Source organism: Vanessa atalanta, chromosome 11 (genome assembly GCF_905147765.1).
Source record: "Vanessa atalanta chromosome 11, ilVanAtal1.2, whole genome shotgun sequence".
NCBI lineage: Eukaryota > Metazoa > Arthropoda > Insecta > Lepidoptera > Nymphalidae > Vanessa > Vanessa atalanta.
Window position 1 is genome coordinate 7168529 of NC_061881.1, and position 19957 is coordinate 7188485.

General features: G+C 30.8%; 2 protein-coding genes across 7 annotated transcripts; both read left to right on the forward strand.

Moving 5' to 3' along the window:
• Window positions 1-827: 827 nt before the first annotated feature.
• Window positions 828-5965, forward strand: LOC125067169 (glutathione S-transferase 1-like). Of its 4 annotated transcripts, none has more exons than XM_047675584.1 (7): window positions 828-1029; window positions 1467-1553; window positions 2494-2674; window positions 3332-3390; window positions 3733-3874; window positions 4415-4579; window positions 5768-5965. In XM_047675584.1, the coding sequence occupies exons 2-7, from the start codon at window positions 1501-1503 to the stop codon at window positions 5906-5908; spliced, it is 741 nt and encodes a 246-aa protein (XP_047531540.1). In that variant the 5' UTR covers window positions 828-1029; window positions 1467-1500; the 3' UTR covers window positions 5909-5965. The 4 variants fall into 4 exon arrangements, with proteins under 4 accessions (XP_047531540.1, XP_047531542.1, XP_047531541.1 ...); XM_047675585.1 differs by having other exon boundaries at window positions 893-945; XM_047675586.1 differs by lacking the exon at window positions 1467-1553 and having other exon boundaries at window positions 828-1169.
• A 255-nt stretch (window positions 5966-6220) lies between these two features.
• LOC125067216 (angiotensin-converting enzyme-like) lies at window positions 6221-19831 on the forward strand. 3 transcript variants are annotated; one of them, XM_047675677.1, is made up of 11 exons: window positions 6221-6515; window positions 7139-7546; window positions 7618-7779; window positions 8795-8900; window positions 9169-9504; window positions 9965-10211; window positions 10498-10631; window positions 12570-12807; window positions 15117-15215; window positions 18167-18289; window positions 19289-19831. In XM_047675677.1, the coding sequence occupies exons 2-11, from the start codon at window positions 7211-7213 to the stop codon at window positions 19662-19664; spliced, it is 2157 nt and encodes a 718-aa protein (XP_047531633.1). In that variant the 5' UTR covers window positions 6221-6515; window positions 7139-7210; the 3' UTR covers window positions 19665-19831. The 3 variants fall into 3 exon arrangements, with proteins under 3 accessions (XP_047531633.1, XP_047531631.1, XP_047531634.1); XM_047675675.1 differs by having other exon boundaries at window positions 6221-6511; XM_047675678.1 differs by lacking the exon at window positions 7139-7546 and having other exon boundaries at window positions 6221-6511.
• Window positions 19832-19957: the final 126 nt, after the last annotated feature.

Consider the following 19957-nt stretch of genomic DNA (forward strand, 5'->3'; position numbering starts at 1 on the left):
GGAAATTTGATATTATGATTTATTTATAATATGTCCCAAGATATCGGTGGTTAGAAGACGTGTATCTTATCTGATGGTTCTGTTTAGATATAAGCATATATAATATTAAAATAATTGTAACTTCTCGGGGGCCCAGTGGCTAGCTTATAGGGCTATGGATCCTGCGTTCTTTAATTTGGTTGGATAGGTTTTAAAACAATGTTTTAAGTTGTCTACTTGGTGGCTTTGTGGGTAAGTACCAATAACTCATTAGATATTAGAATATCGAAATATTTCTCTTTGGCGGTAGACCGCCAAAGAGAAATACTTCGTATTGTTGTGTTCCGGTTTGAAGGATGAGTACAGGCACAAAGGTCATTTTAGTTCCCAAGGTTGGTGGCGCATTGGTATGGTTTGGGATTTTTTATTATTTTTCAGTGCCAATGTCTATCGGCCAACTTACCGTCAGGTCCATTTACCAGTCTGCCTACCTTTTACATAAAAAAACATCTATAAAAAAATCTTACTAACAGTTTCTTTGATCGAGTCAGATTTTAATTTGTAAAACATCTAAATCGATTCAACATTTAGGTAAGGTTAAAATTGAACGCCTGCTAAACTACAGGGCTCAGGTAGTTAATGTAATACTTCTGTGCATACATTTCATATAACTATACACGTAGAGTTCATTTGTTCCTCTTCGTGGTTTTAAATTGAGGTGGCAATTCGTTATTGGTCACGCGTACATTATTGAAAAAAACGAACACCACGAATGACCATGGATATTGAGTGACTTGCGTCGTCATTCTGACTGGTCATTTGTTCGACCCATCGTTACCATAGTCCCCGTAATCATAACACCGTAATAATACATGGGTATAAAACAAGCTGTATTCATAACTTTACTGATCGTTGAGGTGACAGGAATATTACCAACTTAGTGATATTTGTGGTCGAAACAGCGTTGTAAGAAGCGTATTTTAGAAACAATTTACAATACACTTAGATAATATTTTTAGTAGATAACTTTGCAGCTAAGCGGAATATATTGTAAATAAATTCATTTTTCTGTTTTGCATTATCTGAACATCATTTATTCTATAATTTTTGTGTGAATAGAGTTTGTAATAGTCAGTCAAACTGGGGCAATGTATGGATAAAACTGTTGTGGAAAAGATAAATGCGGCAAAGTGAGTCACAAAATTCAAAATTCAAATCTGGACGATGTTTTTTTTTTTACTCTTTGTCTCGGTTAATATGCAGTGATAAAGTAAAAATCGGCTTTGTTTTTAGAAGTTGACAGTGACTAGGCTAACATGAACAATGTTAACTTTTGTTGTTTATTTGCTTTATATTATCTTTGTTTTTGAAGTACACTTGAACTTAATGTCTTATCACAAATAACACTGTCTCAAACTTCTTCTTAAAACAATCAATAAATAAAAAAAAGTTACTTTTAATTAGCTTGAAATTTTTATCTTTCTCAGTTGTTTATATTGAAGTATATTAATATCTTTTAAAATGAAAATATTGCTTGCTATATTTACAACGTTTCTTGTAATTCAAATAAAGTGGTGAGTTATACCAATTATCTAGTTCGGGTGATGGAAAACACGATTGATTATAAATCAGCAATTATATATAAACATAAAAATATATATATTTTTTTACTAATCTTTGCACTTAAATAATAAATAGACTAAGGAGTAAAATGATTTATCACAATTATAACATTAATTTTATGAACAAACCACAATCGAGTAATCAATTTTTAAATTGCACTGTATATTATTATTAGTGTTGTTTTTATATCACGTATGTATCAATGTGTTACATAAACATGATTATATACATATTTTTTTAAAGCTTTTTAACTAGATTTTTTTACCGTTTTTTATGTGTTTTGTTCAATTGCAACATATGTAGGTACTTGTAATGTGACTAACAATGATACGACGTTGATTATTGTTGCAAAATATTTTGAAAATATGTGAATTTTATCACTAGTTTTAAATGAAAAATAGATTTATAACCATGGTAATATTTATTTCTAATAAAAATGAAAATCCCATGTCATAAATACCAAAATTTATTAAACGTGTACAAACATATGCAAAAAATAACAAACGAAGCCCGAATTAGTTTTTCTATAAAAAAAAAATATCAAGTATCTCAATTGATAGTTATGTTTTGTTTATCATAAGCTTGCTTTAGTTGGTATATTCGACCTTTACCTTTTTTCGTAATGTTCAAAGTTGAAGGATTAAAGTTTTTTTTTTCTAAATCAACAGCCCGCCCATACTTCCACTTTGCGCTTTTAAAACAAAATACCTGAACGTATTATTATTTTATTCACTTATAGTTTCGTTATTTAAAAAAAATACCTATAAATATAATTGAAAATATCATAAACAACTCATGCGACCAAAATATATACAAATATCTGACAATAACTATTTTTTACATTTTATTTGTTGATAATGAATAATAAAACTTACATTTGTTTTCTCTCAGTAACGCCGCGGCAAGATCTAAAGGGAACAGGATGCCGACTCAACCTATAAAATTGTACTATCTGCCACCGTCGCCCCCATGCCGTTCTGTGATGATGACGGCCAGAGCAGTGGGAATAGACTTGGAACTTGTGCTTACGAATATAATGGAAGGTCAACATAAAACTCCAGAATATATAAAGGTTTGTTGAAATTTAGATAGTGTAGTTTCTTTAGCTCAAAAAATCGTATTTATAATATAGATATGAGAATTTATTATGCAGTTACGTAAAAACTAATGGAGTACAAATAGCTTTTATCCTGACATAACGCTTAACATCTTTTAAAATCTTTTTTGATTAGTTATATATCAGGTTAATCACATAGAACATTTATAGCTCTGTAGTTTAATTCCATAGTATATAAAAGTATTAATAGTTTAAATCTCAGCCCTGGGTAATCCTTTGATAGCGAGAATTATTACGTGATGGTAGAGCTTTGAGTGGTATGGTACCGTGGATCAATCATATATTCTACCACCAAACAGCAATGATTGAGCCAGTATAAGTGTATAACACAATGGATATAACATCTTTGTACCCAGGGTAGGAAACGCGTTGGTTATATGAGGAATGATTAATATTTCTTACAGTTCCAATGACTTTTGGTAGTGATAACCACTTACCATCAGATGGCATATTTGCTAGTCCACCTACCTATAATTAAAAAAAAAAACTATTTAGTCTGAGTAGAAAATTACAAAATATAATTTAAAATTTTTAATCTGTGTCAAACATACGATTTTTAAATAATATTTAGGTATGCAGGTTATATATTTAACGAAAATATTTGTTTTCTAGATGAATCCGCAACACACGATACCAACAATGGATGACAACGGTTTTATATTATGGGAAAGGTATTTTAGTTGAAAAAGATATTAAATTAAATATTTACGATGCGTATTATGTAACCTATATATTTATATAGGTTTCCTAAAATGCGATAAAATATTATTTCACCGTTTACTCTTACGTTATCTATCGAGGAACGGTTGATGGAATTCCGAAGGATGTCGTTTCCGTTTATCATCCTCACCGAAATGACGTCAACGAATTCCATTGCTTAGCCGAATCGTATAGAGGATTATTTGATAAATAATATAAGTAAAACCGGATTAGTTCATAAAAAAAAATCTCATTGTGATTCAAATCTATTTTGTTTGCTTTAATTACTAAATGATTCATCTTTTTATTCTCAGTCGTGCGATCATGTCTTATTTCGTTAATGCATATGGACGCGATGACTCTCTGTATCCGAGGAATCCACGTCAAAGAGCGCTTGTTGATCAGCGGCTTAATTTTGATCTGGGTACATTGTATAAACGCTATATGGATCTTTACGTACGTATCTGTTGCATTTCTACGTAGCGTTTATTGTTTTATTGATGAGCAAGATTGATTTTGGATTTATTTTATGTAATAAAAAAAATGTGTAAAAAATTAAAATATTGCTTAGAAGTATTGGAAGTAATTTAAACAAAAATATCATATAAATCTAGATCCAAATTATACATTTCTTATAAATAAAGGTAGGGAACAGCTTTTAAACTGGTTGTTCCTCTAACCTTATGAGGAGAAGTTTTGGACTTTATGGCACAACACTGCTATAATGCAGGTTGATAAAGAAGTAGCAGTTTTTCATCCGACACAATATGCAGGTTTCCTAACGATTTTATCATTCATCGCTGAGTACGTGATGAATGAAGTTCAATTAAGCAAATGAAAATTTAGTGCTGGTCAGGGCTTGTCCAGTGATTTTCGCTTAAATTCGTCATCTGAGCCGTTTAGGCCATTTGTTTTTTAAATTACATAATAACAAACATGAACTTAAATATAGGATGCTGAATGTATAAAAATATTTACTTGTTTTATTGTTTACAGGTCCCAATGTTGTTTAAAGGTGAAGCATACAATGACGAAGCAGCAGAGAAGTTAAACGAGGCTTTGGATTGGTTGAATATCATGCTAGAAGGCCGAGCATTCGTTGCTGGAGATAATCTCACCATCGCTGATATATCTATTGTCGTCACTCTTTCTAATTTAGAGGTAAAATATTGTCAATGAAAATGATTTTTTTTTGTGTTGATATAAATCAACTTTAGTATAGTAATTACAAATATTGTAATTCTTAAATTGAATACTTGGTGGCTTATTGCAAGCTCTTCTGTGTTGATACCACCCAGTCATCAGATGAGGTGGGTGAGCCAGTGTAACTACAGGCACATGGGACATACTCGGACATACAACTCTATTAACTCATATAAATGAGCAAGAGATAACAATATTTTAACCCAGTCAAATTTAAGATAACATAAACTTGTGGACAGAAAACTTGAAATTAAAAACAAAGGTCGCAGGTTCAATTTTTTATATACCAAAGTTTATTCCGACCCTATGTGTATAGGACACATTGAGTCGGAATAAACTTGTTAAAGCAGCGTGTTGGCTCAAGAACCTTTTTAAGAGAAGCGAGCCCACTATCTATCTGCGATACATGTATAAACTTATTCCATTAAATATGTATATAGTCGACATCGCCTACAGTTTATTAATAGCAGAAAAGTGTAAACGGTTCGTACTAGCAATAAAGATACAGGAATATAAAATAGATAGGTCTTGCTTAGCGAAATAGTGATGTTTTGTATGAAAAATTAAGTTAAGACGAGTTTAATCACAAGTTTTCATTTAACTTCACTTATTAGTGTGTTTAGGTGAAATCGTTTTATTTATTTTTAGCAAGTCCTCCCTATAGATTTTGAAAATTTGCAAACTTGTTGGTGATAATGCAATATAGATATATAAATAAACTACAAATAATAATTCTATTTTATTCGTATATATCAGATCCTGTTTTTTTTAAATCGACAATCGTATTCTGTTTACAAACGAATCTGACCGTCACCTCGGCTCATAAGTACCGAGATGATAAAAAGGATGAAACAATTTAAACACGACATAGGTGTAAAATTGAATACGGTGCAATAGCTTCCCTATACTTTGATTATTATCTGTGATATAGGGATAGGTGTAAATTCAAAACGATCTGCTCTTGACGTTCAAACTGGCATATTCAAAATACATCTCTGATATATGTAATTGAATTGTAAAGAGTACAGAATCAATATTTATAATATAAACCAAATTAATTAGAATGTTTATAGTCTTAATTATTTGGTCATTAGTAAAGTTAATTGCTATACTGGCTACAATCAATCAATAATGTTAATTTTACAGGCCTTCGGATTTGACTACAGCGCTCATGAAAACGTCGTAAAATGGTTCGAGAGAACGAAAAAGACTCTTGAACCTTACGGCTATGCAGAAATCGATCAAGGAGGTGCACACATTCTTGCATCATTCTTGAAAAAAGAATGAACATTAAACACATTTTATTGTTTATTTCATTACTAGTATACGCAATAAAAACTTTACCACACAAACCATTTTATTATTTTCCTTATCAGCTATTCATATTACTCAGTACGCAGAATTTGCGGTCGGTCTAAATTATTTGGAGTACGGTAAAGATAATCGATTATAATAAATTAGTAACGAGGCCCTTTCAGTAGCTCTGATGATGTCAACAATGAGATAATAAGGTGTTAGTTGTAATAAAGTTTCCGGTCCCACGTGAACATGTTGACAGTTTGAATTGAGGTGGGCATCTCTGTCACAGAACAATGTGCTGGCGATCGCGGACGAGTCGCACCGCGCTCGTAACGTGCCAAAGTTTTCAAAACATAACCGACGGTCGATTGTTTCAATTAAAAAAAACACTACAAAACGAACAAACATAAGGCAATATTCACAAACATCGTGACTAAATTCCGCCCGAGAACGGCGTGTCAACAATTGCTGTAGTAACGCGATAGTATTCTTCACAAACGCATAATTGGAAAAATGTAGTTGGTGTTGTGTTTCGTTGTGATATTAAAGTTTACATCTGGATCGAGTTCGAGTAACATAATGCTGTACGATGTAGGTATATATTTTAAATATAAATATATTAAAAAATAGTAATATTTGTATTTACGACGCTTAAATCTAAAGCGCAACTAAATTTATAAATAATCTAGAATAAATTAGAAAGATGAAAGAAAATTATTTAGACAGATACCTTAAATCTATTTTATCATGTTAGTGGGTTAAGGATTATAGACGAGAAAATAATTCAATGCCAGACGCTCGCGAACAACTGCATAAAGGATGTAATCATTATTTAATCACTAAACTTGGACCTTTGTTATACGTTTATCATACGTTATTACATCTAAAACGCGTACATAATTAATTCCATAATTAATAACATAGTTCTGGTACAGAGGTACTTTACAAAATAATTGTCTAGTACATCTATGAAATTGTAGGTCTTCATACCTATTGTTTAGCATTCAGAGAAAATCATTACAAAATACGACGTAACATGTTTTAAAAATACAAAATATAATAATATAAAAAGTTAAATTTTAATAAGAAATATAAACACAAAATAGAAGTTTGTTTTTTAACATTTGTAATGCAATCAACTAGTTTTTTATGCAGTATATTTTTCGATAGTTTAAGACATATAATTCAATACTTGTATCATATATTTGTAAATTTCAGAAGGCTATAAATTTGATACTATTATTTACTGCCACAGTAGCAGTTCAATTTCCAAACAATCCAACATCAGCCATGTCAGCCGATGAAAGACTGTTTTTAGGAGAAAATAAAAAAGGCGAACAATCAAACGAGAGTGGTCACGAAGTGGAAATTGATGCTGAAGATAATAAGAAGTTTTTAGAAGATGCCATGAAAGCAGTGTTAGATCCTGCTACAGTAATTGTAAAAAATGCCGATGTAGTTGAAAATTTTAAAATTCAACTAGACGAAATAGATAAAGAAAACTCTACTTTAGAAATATTTATCGAAGAAATGGATAAGCTTAGCTTGGAAGTATGCAAAGCATCGCAGGAATCTTTATGGGCTTTCGTTACAGATATAAATAGTGAATATAAGAAAAAGAAAATGGTAACGGTTTGTCTGAAATTTAAAAAGTCCGTGTCGTGTATACAAAATGAGTATGATTTGCGATATTTCAGATTCGTATAGCAGCCGAGGAAGATGAAATTAAGAAACAATATTGGATGATATTAAAGAAAAAATATGCGGATGATCAACGAATTTCAAATGATTTAAAATTAAAAAGAAAATTTAGAATTATTAAAGAGCGTGGCACTAATGTTCAAATGCCACAAACTAAAGTAAGCATCAATGATTTCACTCGTTGTAAATTAAACTGAACCACTAGTTTTTAAAATAATCAATTCACTATTAATATAAACAAGAAATCGATTTCCTCGACGACGTATTAACATACTCACTATTCTATAAATTTCTTGGAGCTTTTTAATTTTCTCGGAATTTCTCTTCAAGTTGACAATTCCATTTACGATGGACAAATGTGGTCAAACAAGTGAATTAGTTGAATGAAAGAAGTATAGGACGTACATAGCCCGCATTATTTATTAATATGATCTAGAAACACTCTTATCTTAATTTTGTTTGTGGTAAGGCTTTTATCTAGATATTTTACTGGTAGGTGCAATTCTACTCATGAATATCTTATTTCCAAATATATGTTGTTCAACTACTGGAGTAGGCAACCTAGGGTAGGTATCGAGGAGAAAATTTTAAGTTTATTCTATAAGTTTATAATCTAAACATTTTAAACTTTAAAGCATTAGAAGGTGACCTAGTAAGGGAGGAGCCCTTCCCGCAACTAATACATATAAAGTCATAATATCAAAATAATTACACAGTATAATATATATATATTTTTTAATTTGATTCTTAAGAACGGTATTAGCTTGATAAATGTTTCGAATACATTTATGTAATTATAGATATTTACAAAAGCAAAAAAATCAAATATTGACTATGACAATTATTATTATATTAAAAAGTATTCTCTTGAATTATTATTACAACAGTAGGACATATACATACTTATAGCTTATACTTAGAATATATATAAATCATGACAACCACAATGACCACAAGAATTAATAGGTATTCTGTAAGCAAGCATCATTGATTTTTACCTGAACATTTGTTGTCAAGCTCCATAGGCTTGCGCCCATTCATTAAAGCAGAGATGTATGTAAAAAGGGTAATTTAATTTCCAATGCGTAAATGATCAAACGAAATGTTTCGTATTTCGTATATACATATATATCTATATATATATAGTTATAGCATAAGTTTTAATTATTTCAGCAAAGAGAGGAAATAGATACAATGCAACGCATTTGGAGTCGAAGTACGGTATGCGCCTTCAATACGACTGATTGTGACAGCGAGAATGCTTCTCGAACAATGAGCGGTTAGTTACAAGGCAAAATAATGTCACTTTCCTGTTATTCAAATTTACTTCGTATTTTGATATATAGTCTTCATTAATTTTAAGGAAAATCTAAAGTATTTGAATACTTAAAGAATGTTACAAATTTTTTTTTTTGTTAAATGACTTCTTTGAAAAAAAAAATGATTTGATTTTGTTTCTTTTATTTATTAAGTAAAATTAATTTAAATTTAAATTACTGATCGACTTACAATTAAGATTCATGAGGGATTGTATTTTACATTTCCAGATATCATTTCAATATTCAAAACCAGTAACGATACTAATGAACTGGTATATTATTGGAAAGCTTACCGAGACGCAACTGGAAGGAAAATCCAGCCCATCTTTAAAAATTATGTAGCGAGAATGAATGATGTTGCGACGGCAGAAAATTTCACCGATGCAGGTGAAATATGGCGCTATGCATTTGAGGATGAAGACTTTCTTGGAACTGTGGACAGACTTTGGGGAGAAATTAAACCTTATTACGATAATCTCCACAGTTATGTTAGAGCTAAACTAAAGACATACTATAAACAAGAGCTAAAAGATGATAACAAGATGATTCCAGCTCATATTTTAGGTATCATTCTATATTTTCCAATATAATATTTTATGGCAGAAACAAATAACATTTTCGATTTATTTAAATTGTCTAAAATAAAAATTTAAAGTAAAAAATTCGTCCCTCAATCTGGATTAAACTGTACTGTAGAGTCTAGATAGTATCATTATTTCTGAATAAAAATAATCAAAAATAAATTGATGTCGACCCAGACGTAAGTTAATAGAATTAAGATTCAGATATTTACGAAAAATAAAATACAATACCACTTCAAAAGTTTGCCTTCATATATATATTAAAACTAAAAACAGACATTTAAATAAACACGTAAATGATTAATTTAACGTCACTGCTTTTTCGGTTTTTTGATTGCAATTGGCGAAGATATCGTATACACAGAAAACTGTAATCATATGTCTTACGGTTTCGAATAGCGCCTACATAAATTACCAAAGCAAATAAGTTTTTCTGTTTTTAGGTAACTTGTGGGCTCAAGAATGGCAGGCGACTTATTCGAAAGTAGCACCATATCCTGACGTTGCAAGACCGACAGTTGATGAAAACGTTGACATATTATCAATAGATCTTTTTAACGCGGTGGATGATTTTCATCAATCGCTTGGTTTTGAAAGTTCAAAAGATGCATATCAAAATATAAAAGATTCTTTACCAACAGTCAATTGCTTACCATCCAGCCATGATATGTGTGACGGTGTTAACTATAAGTAAGATATTAAAACCTTTCATATTACAAAACAAAATGTTACTAAATAGATGAAGATAGATTAATGACATCATATGTATGTTTAAAAAAATGTATATTACCATGTAAGACATGATTATTGTTGATTTATCCGACAGCAAAAGCATATGCATTAGTTAATATTTCAACCTTTAATAACTTAGCTTGGAGATCCATCTATTGACTAATTGAGCGTCTGTCGCAAGTCAACGCCCAGCTTAAATTTGTAAATAAAATAGACGCATTTAATATGTTAATAACTATTACAGGATAAAATGGTGTGGTGAAAGGGTATATGATATAACCGTAGGGCTGTCAAGAGCAGCCAGATTACTGGGACATATTCAATATTTTAAGCACTATCGGAATCTCCAACCACTCTATAGAGACGGACCAAACCCTGGTATGAATTCGATTATTAGCCTATCAAATGAAAAAATTACACTGACTAGAGGATATTCTTAGAGATACTCCAAAGAGTGATGCTTTGATTTGACTTCAAAATGAAGCTCGTATGGCTAGGTACCATTCAATCATCGTATATTCTATAATATTTAATTAAAAAATGAAACGAGGCAATATATGTTTATTAAGTGTAAACATAATTAAAAATTCTCAAATGCTTAGCTTATTTTATAATCATGAGGTGTGAATACCTATTCCATTTTTGTGGATATGTTATGCTATTTTTATTTAAATCTTTAAATAAGGGCATTCACTTGTACTTGCTTTTTTTACTCTGACCCAAATTTGTGGCGCATTGGTGATGTAAGCAATGGTAAAAAATTCTTAAGACGCCTATGTGTAAGGGCAAGGACTACTTTAGCATCAGGTGGCGTTTTAGCCCGCCTAATCTACGTATACTATAAAAAAAGAAAAATTGACATCGAAAATAACGATTTGTGCTCATACTGCAGGCAATTCCAATATTAATTTAAAAAAATGGTCACTTACAATGAGAAAATTTGCATGCCGTTCTATATCATTTAAAAAATATATAAAGCAGAAATAAAGTCAACCTCTTTCTAAAGTAAAAAATATAACTAATACAGAAACCTTAGAATTAGTTCCAGTGCCTAAATCCTAACAAAAGCGGTCAAGTGTGCATTTTATTGATTCAATGAAGGCCTTCGCCGCATAAAAATCAAACATTCTCTTTTGTTTGAGCTTTAAATTACCACGATATAGCAGTATCGTTTTCAATGATCTCAGGATGCAATAAAGTAATAAGTCCTAAGTTTTACTCTCAATACAAAACTGAATCATGAGGTACTGAGTTTTTAATATTACTATTTGGTTTAATTAATCATTATATCCATGTACGTAAAAACTTCAAACCTGTACCAATTTTTATTTTAAGTTTGAAATACATCTGACATTTAATCTTTCAACCATTTACTCATGAACGCCAAATTGTTGCTTGATGAGAATAAGTTCCTTAAACCTAAACATTCTGTTCGAAGAATTAAAAACATTTGATACTTTTATTGTGAACACATATTGTCCAAACTTCGCTAAAAATCGCCAAAATTTTGCCAAAAATTTGACAAATCAAACATACGAACGGTAACCATAGGCTTGGGAAGAACAGGCTAATCAAAAAAACCTTTACCAATATTTTCTGCTTACAATAATAGATGTGGGTAATTTTTACTTTTAATCATGAAATAAAATGTCACATCATAATTGCTTTAAGGTTTGTCTTATATTTTTTTAACTTAAACTCTATGTATTGATTGTTCGGCTACTGGCACAGACCCTAACCTACTCTACTCAAACATACTTCTGGTGTACTATCAAATTTTTTATTTTTTTAGATACTGATCAGTATACAGTATAAAAATGCTATTATTATTTTTTGTTGACGTTTAGTCTACTTCCTATGTCTCCGTGATACTTTATTGTTTAACTACCTAAAATACCTACCTACCTACCTTCGATTGCTGCATATCTTCCAGTTCAATGAAGTTGGTGAATGTAAGCGAGATATACGTATTTGTATATTAATAGCAGAAGGGTATTTATATAAAATTTGATCTTTACAGACCGCACCGATTGGGCACTACCGAAGGCGAATATTATTTTATTACAAGAATGCTTACTTTCGATAGGAATAAACTTATAACTTCTAAATGAAACTTTATTTTGCTTCTTTTTTATAATTTATTATTTTACATTTGTGCGAGATCATATTTTTTTGGGAATTAAATCTTTGATCATTCATATTAATAAATATAAGAATATTAGGAATTTATTAGTATCGTCTTAAAATTTTAGTGTCAATTAGCGATAAATGTGAAGGTTATATAGCATGTCATGTGATCAATGAGCTTTATTTTAGCCTTCCACGATGCAATCTCTGACATCGTAGCAGTGCAGCTAACCTCGCCGAAGTATTTGCAAACCTTGAGCTTCGTGAAGGTGACGACCGGTGTCGAATCAACGATCAACCATTTGTTTTGGCTTGCTCTCGAGAAGTTCCCTTTGATGGCATACGCGTATGTTCTAGATAAATGGCGATGGGATATCTTTGCAAATAGTAGCATGGATAATTGGAATGAACATTGGTGGGATCTCAGGTAAATACAATATTATGTTCTTAGAGCATAATCTAGTATGAATTATATTTTACGGAACTCTCCCAAAAATTGTAAATCGGATTTATTAGGAATTTTCTCGTAACGAAAATATAACAATTTTAGACGGTGCACTCATAGGATATATACTAATATTAAATTGTTTTTTTTTTTATTCGGGTTATAGGTAAACTCCTTATAGTGAGTAATTTTATAAGATATCTTAACAAGAACATATTTGTAATGACACGTACCTACAATAAAGAGATAAAGATACGGTCAAACCAATTCGCACGGACGTTAGGGTTAGTATGAGGGTTACTACAAACGGTTTTTATACCTACAAATGTATATATATTTGAGTTATTTATCAATATGTATGTATTGAGTTCATTTTAGTAAATTGTTTTCTATTTAATAAACTCTCAACATCAAAAACAAAATAATTTACATTTAGTGTATTAATTTATATTAAGTTATCTTTTTCGATATATATGTAAGTTTTTTTATGTAAAAGCTTGGACCGGCATATGACCGACCTGATGTAAGTGGTCACCACCGCCCATAGACATAGGCGCTGTTAGAAATATTAACCGTTGCTTACTTCGCCAATGCGCTACTTTCCTTAGGAACTAAAATGTTATGTCCCTTCTGCCTGTAGTTACAGTGGCTCTGGCAGCAAAATATCTGATGAGCCCTACCACCACTAAATCTGTATACTAAGTCAAAGTGACAGTAAGTCTTTAATGATCGAAATTTGTTAATTGTTTATCTTTTTATTCATTTAAAAAAAGAACTACCGCAATATACCTACAGTTTATTTTTATTCGTGTCGATCAACACAAGAATTATGTTTTGTCAAAAGTTACATTAGCATAATAAATGGTTATTGACTGAATAATAACTGCATTAAAACGTTTATCTAAGCGTTTAATAATTTATTTGAATGTACACAAGAAATACATAATCATTCAAGTCAATTTTAGTTTGTCCTTATACGATTTATTTGTGGTTGCAAATTGTAGTAAAAATTTGTATGGCTGACCGCTGCCTGCACTTCTTTGGTATTACTTTTATTGTCTTATAGTGATGATTAGGGATAGGTACTGTGGCACCTGGTACCTATCCAGTAATGTAAGTGATAGATAATATTTCATACAGTACCAATGTTTATGTCGGTGGTGACACCATCAGGTAGCCATTTTACCAGTCTGCGTACCATTTTAAATAAAAACTCACAGGAAAAACGTATTAAAAGTCGGAATACCCACGACGTCTTTTCAGCGAGCGTCACAAACAAAAACAAAGCGTGCAACCTACCGTGTCACCCCGACTGTTGACCACAAGGAGATCACTTGGCCCTTATATTGTTAAACGCTATCTTAAGATCAAAAATTAATTTAATTCATACAGAGACGAGTAGCTGTGTGTATATAAATATTATTCTATTAAGAGCTCCATAATATATTTACGTATTGAAAGCCAATTAATAAAATGTAAGGAAAATATTTGTACCGGTATTGTATTATTGTTGGCGTTATCGAAGCCTGGTTAGTTCGGTTTTGTTATTAGATGTTACAGTATTTTTCTTTGTAATTACAATATACTTAAAACATACGTACGAGATACAACACGTAGTTGTGTTTTTCTTTATTTTCCTATTTCATAATATTTTACATTCAACATATTTTACATGAATTTAAAAGATACAATATTTTAAAAAATAAAACGACCTATAATAACGATAATTTTGTTTAAGAAACGTTACGTTATAAGTTTAACTTAGTTACATTATTTAAAAGTAATTTGTTTTACAATATAATAAACTCTTAGTAATATATCCATAGAAAATAATTGTATTTATCAAATTCGATTCGATTTTTACTTTATTCATTTGGTTTATTCCGGATAGTTATTATAGAGCGCACAAATATGTGCACAAACACGAAGTCAAAGTCAAAAATCTTTATTCAATATGCGTTACACATTGTAATTGATATTCAAAAATCTAAAACCGGTCCTGAAATAAACACATCGGATCTGAGAAGTATCGGCGAAAGAAACTCAGCGGGATTTTTATAATGTCATATTTTACCATTATTGTTTTAATACTATGTAACAAAAAAATTCGTTATTTGAAACAGCCTGACAGCGATAATCTCGTTCCCAAGATGAACAAGTGCTCTCGTTATTCCTTCAATTCCATAATCTAATGGGCTAAATTTAAACACTATAAACTACATAAATATAGAAACAAAAAAAAAAACACTTTGAAAAAATAGCTAGATAATAATATATTATTTCAATTTCAGGATAAAAGAGACAGGTATATCGCCACCTGTTCCTCGCAATGAAAGTGACTTGGATCCTGCTTCTAAGTATCACGTGGTATCTCACGTACAGTATATCACGTAAGGATTTTTTTTTAAATTATAGTGTAATAGCAATAAAAGGAATTAGAGGAAGTCATAAAAGGAAGTTTGAAAGTGGCACCGGTAACCGAGAAGCTACGTGGAAACCGGCTGTCATGGTATGAGCATGTTATGCGGAGGAATGAGGACCATGTTGTGAGAATGGATGTGGATGGATATAGTTGTAGGGGACGACCAAAGAAACGATGGGTGGATTGTGTGAAAGACGATATGGTTAGAAAGAATGTTACTTGTGAGATGACGTCCGACAGAGAAGTATGGAAGAAGAATACGTGCTGCGCCGACCCCAAGTAAAATTGGGATAAGAGCAGGAGGATGATGATGACTTATATTATTATATAGGTGATTATTTAAAGAAGTTCTTGAAGAAAGTTGTTCTTATATTTTTATCGTATGGATATAAAACAATTTAGCGATAATATAAATCGTATATTTTTGTTTTAGTAGAGATTATTTTTATTGCAATGTTAGAATAATCAAATAAAGCTTTCGAAGGTAAATGTAGGTAAATATATTTATAAAAATAATAAAACAACTATTAAAATTTATTACATCGTATCTATCTATAACATTCATTTAAAATTTTATTATTACTTTTTCGTTTATTGAAATAATTAAATAGACTTTTATTATATGCCTTACTAAAAAAAACTGCTAAAACATAAAATTTATACCACAACAAGTAGTGCTTTTCGGAAAAGGTTTTTTGTATGACATCAATATCTGAATACTGTTCTTTTCAGATTAAAATATAGAATATTAACGTGACAAGCGTGACTTAAAAATATACTATATCATGTTTCAATTATACGCAGAAGGAATTGAAATAAGTAGTTTTTATGACCAAATGATTCAAGAACTATACGTAATCGTGTATTTAATTTAAATAATATTAAATAAGTTTACATATACATACATGTACATTTTTCTTATTTAATAAAAAAATGGTGGTTAACTAATGTGTATAATATCAACATTAAAACTTTTGCTTAAAAATGTGAAAGTATTGATATGTGTATCTTGTTATTATGTGAGTTTATGTGACGGTGTATTTTCTTCCATTTATTATAGGAATAAAAACCAACCAACCAGTGTAGGTACATGACATTCACATTCGGTCAATGGCCATTTTTAACAAGTTTGGTTTGCAATGTTATTTGAATATAGTCTCTTGCTTCGATATACAGTTACAGTGATTATGTCTGATAAAATGTTATTTGAATCTTAATAACGGATGTAAGCTACTTCTTAGACTTTTATAGATGTCCATCTTCAGATACACTTATAGAAATAACGTTTTTATCTAGTTTCTGAAATAGAACGTTATTTTTTTTAATTGAGCAATTTATCAATATTTAAGATAAAATTGGTATATACTGTCTTGAACGGTGAGCAAATTACTGAAATTAGCAACACGATCGAAGAATTGGTATGGAAATCTTTTAGGACTTTGGACAATATTAGGCAATCTGTGTAAAGTCTTTGCATCGCCTGTATTGCAATGTTTGAAATCAAAAGTTTTCAAACATTGCGGATCCATTAAAACCATGGCAGGTTAGCACCTACTATGACGTGCGGTGCCGAAACTTGGACATCAACTGCAGATCACCCACAAATCGAAGGTTACTCAAGCATTGGAGCGAATTATGCTCGAAGCATCTTTAAAGGTATGATAAAAAATACCTTTAGAAAAAAGGGAGTTCCACATAGTTTGTAAAATTAACAGACTGAAGTGATCGTGGGCTGGTCATGTATGTCGAAGGATCGATGGATATTGGAGCCAACGAGTCCCAGAGTGGAGGCCTTAAACTGACAAACGCAGCCTACATTCAAGTGACTCGATGACCTGACGAAGAAGGAGGGATCTGATAAGACGAAGAAGGCGCGAACTTTGGTTGCTTTGGAGCCTGATGAAGATAAAGAGGATGCTGTGAACTAGGAAAGAAAATAACGCCTTCGCTTTTTCATTTATTTACATATTATTTTATTGTGTAAACATTTTTTTTTTAAATTTGACATAAGATTTCAATTTATTAGTAATTTATAAATGGTTACATTGAATATCATTTCAAAATGATAACTATTTGATGCTTATAATCGGTTAATGCTTATCAGAGCGTGCTTGGTGTGACACATTGCGTTTACATTCTTGAATTATTTCAGAAATAATTGATTTGTTAATTAAAACATCTCAAACTTCAATTTATTGTTCGAAGTAAGATTTATGGTGAATTCAGAAAATTTTACGTATGATTTTCTTCGAGATGGTGAAATAAATTATTTAGATTTGCATTGTACCGTTAAATTGAATATAAAATACAATAACAATAACACTAGAGTAACGTTTTCATATTTTATACATTACATGTAATCGTGTATTGTTCACTAGCGATCGTCGCGTCGTGTGAATTCATAAAAAATAAATGTTTTTATAACACATTTAAACTTAAATTCTTCTATTTGGTTTTCGTCTCAAAAAAGAATGTTTACAAAATTAGGCTGTGTAACGTATCATCTTATTCGAGATTTAAGTATAATATATTATTAAGAAAAGACAAAATATTATAAATATATAGTTAATTTTTTCCATTTAACTGCGCCATTACATATAAGATAAGATACATATATTTTCATATTAGACATTGTAGACAAATATAATATGATCTAAACGTAATTTTTTAAAATATATGTATGTACGTTGCATAAATAGTTATGTTGTACTAGTTTCCGCCCGCCGATTCATCCGCGACTGCGGCCACATGTTAGGGGGCAAGGAGGGTGCTATGTATGTCCTTTTATATACCCCTGATAATCCGTATGAATGTTATAATGATAGGTTGCGTATCTAACACATAACAAATTACTCAAGACACTTTCGTATTAATAATAAAAGGACATCAAAAACTTAGTTTTTAACAATATTTTTTTAGATACTTTATTTCACATATTCTGGAATTTCAAGTACTGTTATCACTATGCAAGAAAGCAAATCACACGGGACCTCTGCACGAGTGCTCCATATACGGCGACAAGGAAACGGGAAAACTGTTGAGGTACGAACTTACTTCCTTAAGGTATAGAGGAAGCATCTTATATTGTTGAGATTAATAATGATGAGTATTTTAATATAACCATGACCCTAAATATGAGATAAATAACTTCCTCTGTAATATATTTTAACATTGCCAAGGTCTTTTTATTCGCTTTTTACATAGGTCTGGGTTGTTTCTGAGGTCATGGTATATTTTAAAAATTAATAGGAAAGTCTTATACTGATTTATTACTAACAAAAAAATATATCAAAGTCATCACTTAAGCGAAACAATAAAAAACAAAAGTTTCATTAACATCCTATAGCAAGAAGTTTTTTATACCATTTTTTTAAATGGGTCGGTATAGATACAAACTATACATTCAAATACAACACAATTGAAGCAAGTGTAATGAGTAAGAGTAAGTACATTAGTAAACTAATATATATAAGTACTATTTACTTTTATATTATTTACTTGGTGGTAGGGCTTTGTGTTAGCCCGTCTGGGTAGGTACTTACCACACCCAGCACTCTCCACTTTCTCTATCGCTTAACAGCACTGCACTAATTAGTATTTTTATGTTCCGGTTTGAAGGATGAGCGAGGGAAAAAAACACATGTATAACTTCTTGGTGTCCAAGGTTGTTGGTCCATTGGCGATGTAAGAAATGATTATTATTTCTTAAAGCGTCACTGTCTATAGTCTGCGGAAACCACTTACCAAAAGATGGTCCAATGGCCATTCGACTAACCTATTATAAATTAAAAAAATAAATAAACATCGACGATCATGAAAAACAATACAACAAATAAATCTACTATTTTACTAGAAACAAACATGCGTAGATGTCTAGTTCCTTAACATTTTCCATGACCGTGTAGTTTTCCAAATCAATTCACACATTGACATATAAACGAGTTTTAGGTTCTTCCAAGCTCCCAAAGAGTTACTTAAGGCGTTTCAATAATGTATACATAAATCGTTACAATCATTTTAATATATTAATTTTCGTTTTAGTAATGGCATGTCTCTCGGTGCAAGCGAAGACTGGCAAACGGTATTATACAACATGACAGGGGAAAGTGAACTGTCTACAAAAGGTATTATAGAGTATTTTTCAGGACTTAATGATTTTCTCAAGGAAGAAACCGCTAAATTAGTAAGGGATAACGAAGATATGGACACAAGTGCTCCAATTGTTGTTGGAATTATTGTTGTTATATTAACCTTATTGATGTTCATATTATATTGCGTAAAGAAGAAAGACGCATCCAGTAGATTATTTTCTCTATGTGGATTAAGTAAAAATGGTTCATTAGACATAGCCACGAGTGAACTCTCGCAGTGTAAGACCAATGAGAGCGCGGTCGGAGTGAGCGAAGCTAAACTGTGAATTGACAGACTTTTATTGATAAATATTTTTAGTGTAAATTAAATCATTTATGTAAATGTTTAATTTTAATCTATTTCGATTACCATTCCCACCTATAAAATCGTTGCGAAAATTGAAAATACATGTTGAAATTCTTAAACAACATACAATAAAATTTTATTATTATATTTTTATTATCATTTTATTACCTCTATATTATATCAAATATTTAAAATTCATATGTTGTATATATGAAATTAAAAACCTGTAAACAATAGCCCTCTTCCATCTTGGTGAACATGAGGCAGAATTTA

Bases quoted from the DNA above. Each gene is read 5' to 3' on its own strand.
- LOC125067169 (XM_047675584.1), top strand. From the start codon at position 1,501: ATGAAAATATTGCTTGCTATATTTACAACGTTTCTTGTAATTCAAATA. The intron at 3,875-4,414 runs GTACGTATCTGT...TATTGTTTACAG, and splicing joins AACGCTATATGGATCTTTAC to GTCCCAATGTTGTTTAAAGG. The intron at 4,580-5,767 runs GTAAAATATTGT...TTAATTTTACAG, and splicing joins TCACTCTTTCTAATTTAGAG to GCCTTCGGATTTGACTACAG.
- LOC125067216 (XM_047675675.1), top strand. The intron at 9,505-9,964 runs GTATCATTCTAT...TTCTGTTTTTAG, and splicing joins GATTCCAGCTCATATTTTAG to GTAACTTGTGGGCTCAAGAA. The intron at 15,216-18,166 runs GTAAGGATTTTT...ATATTTTTTTAG, and splicing joins TCTCACGTACAGTATATCAC to ATACTTTATTTCACATATTC.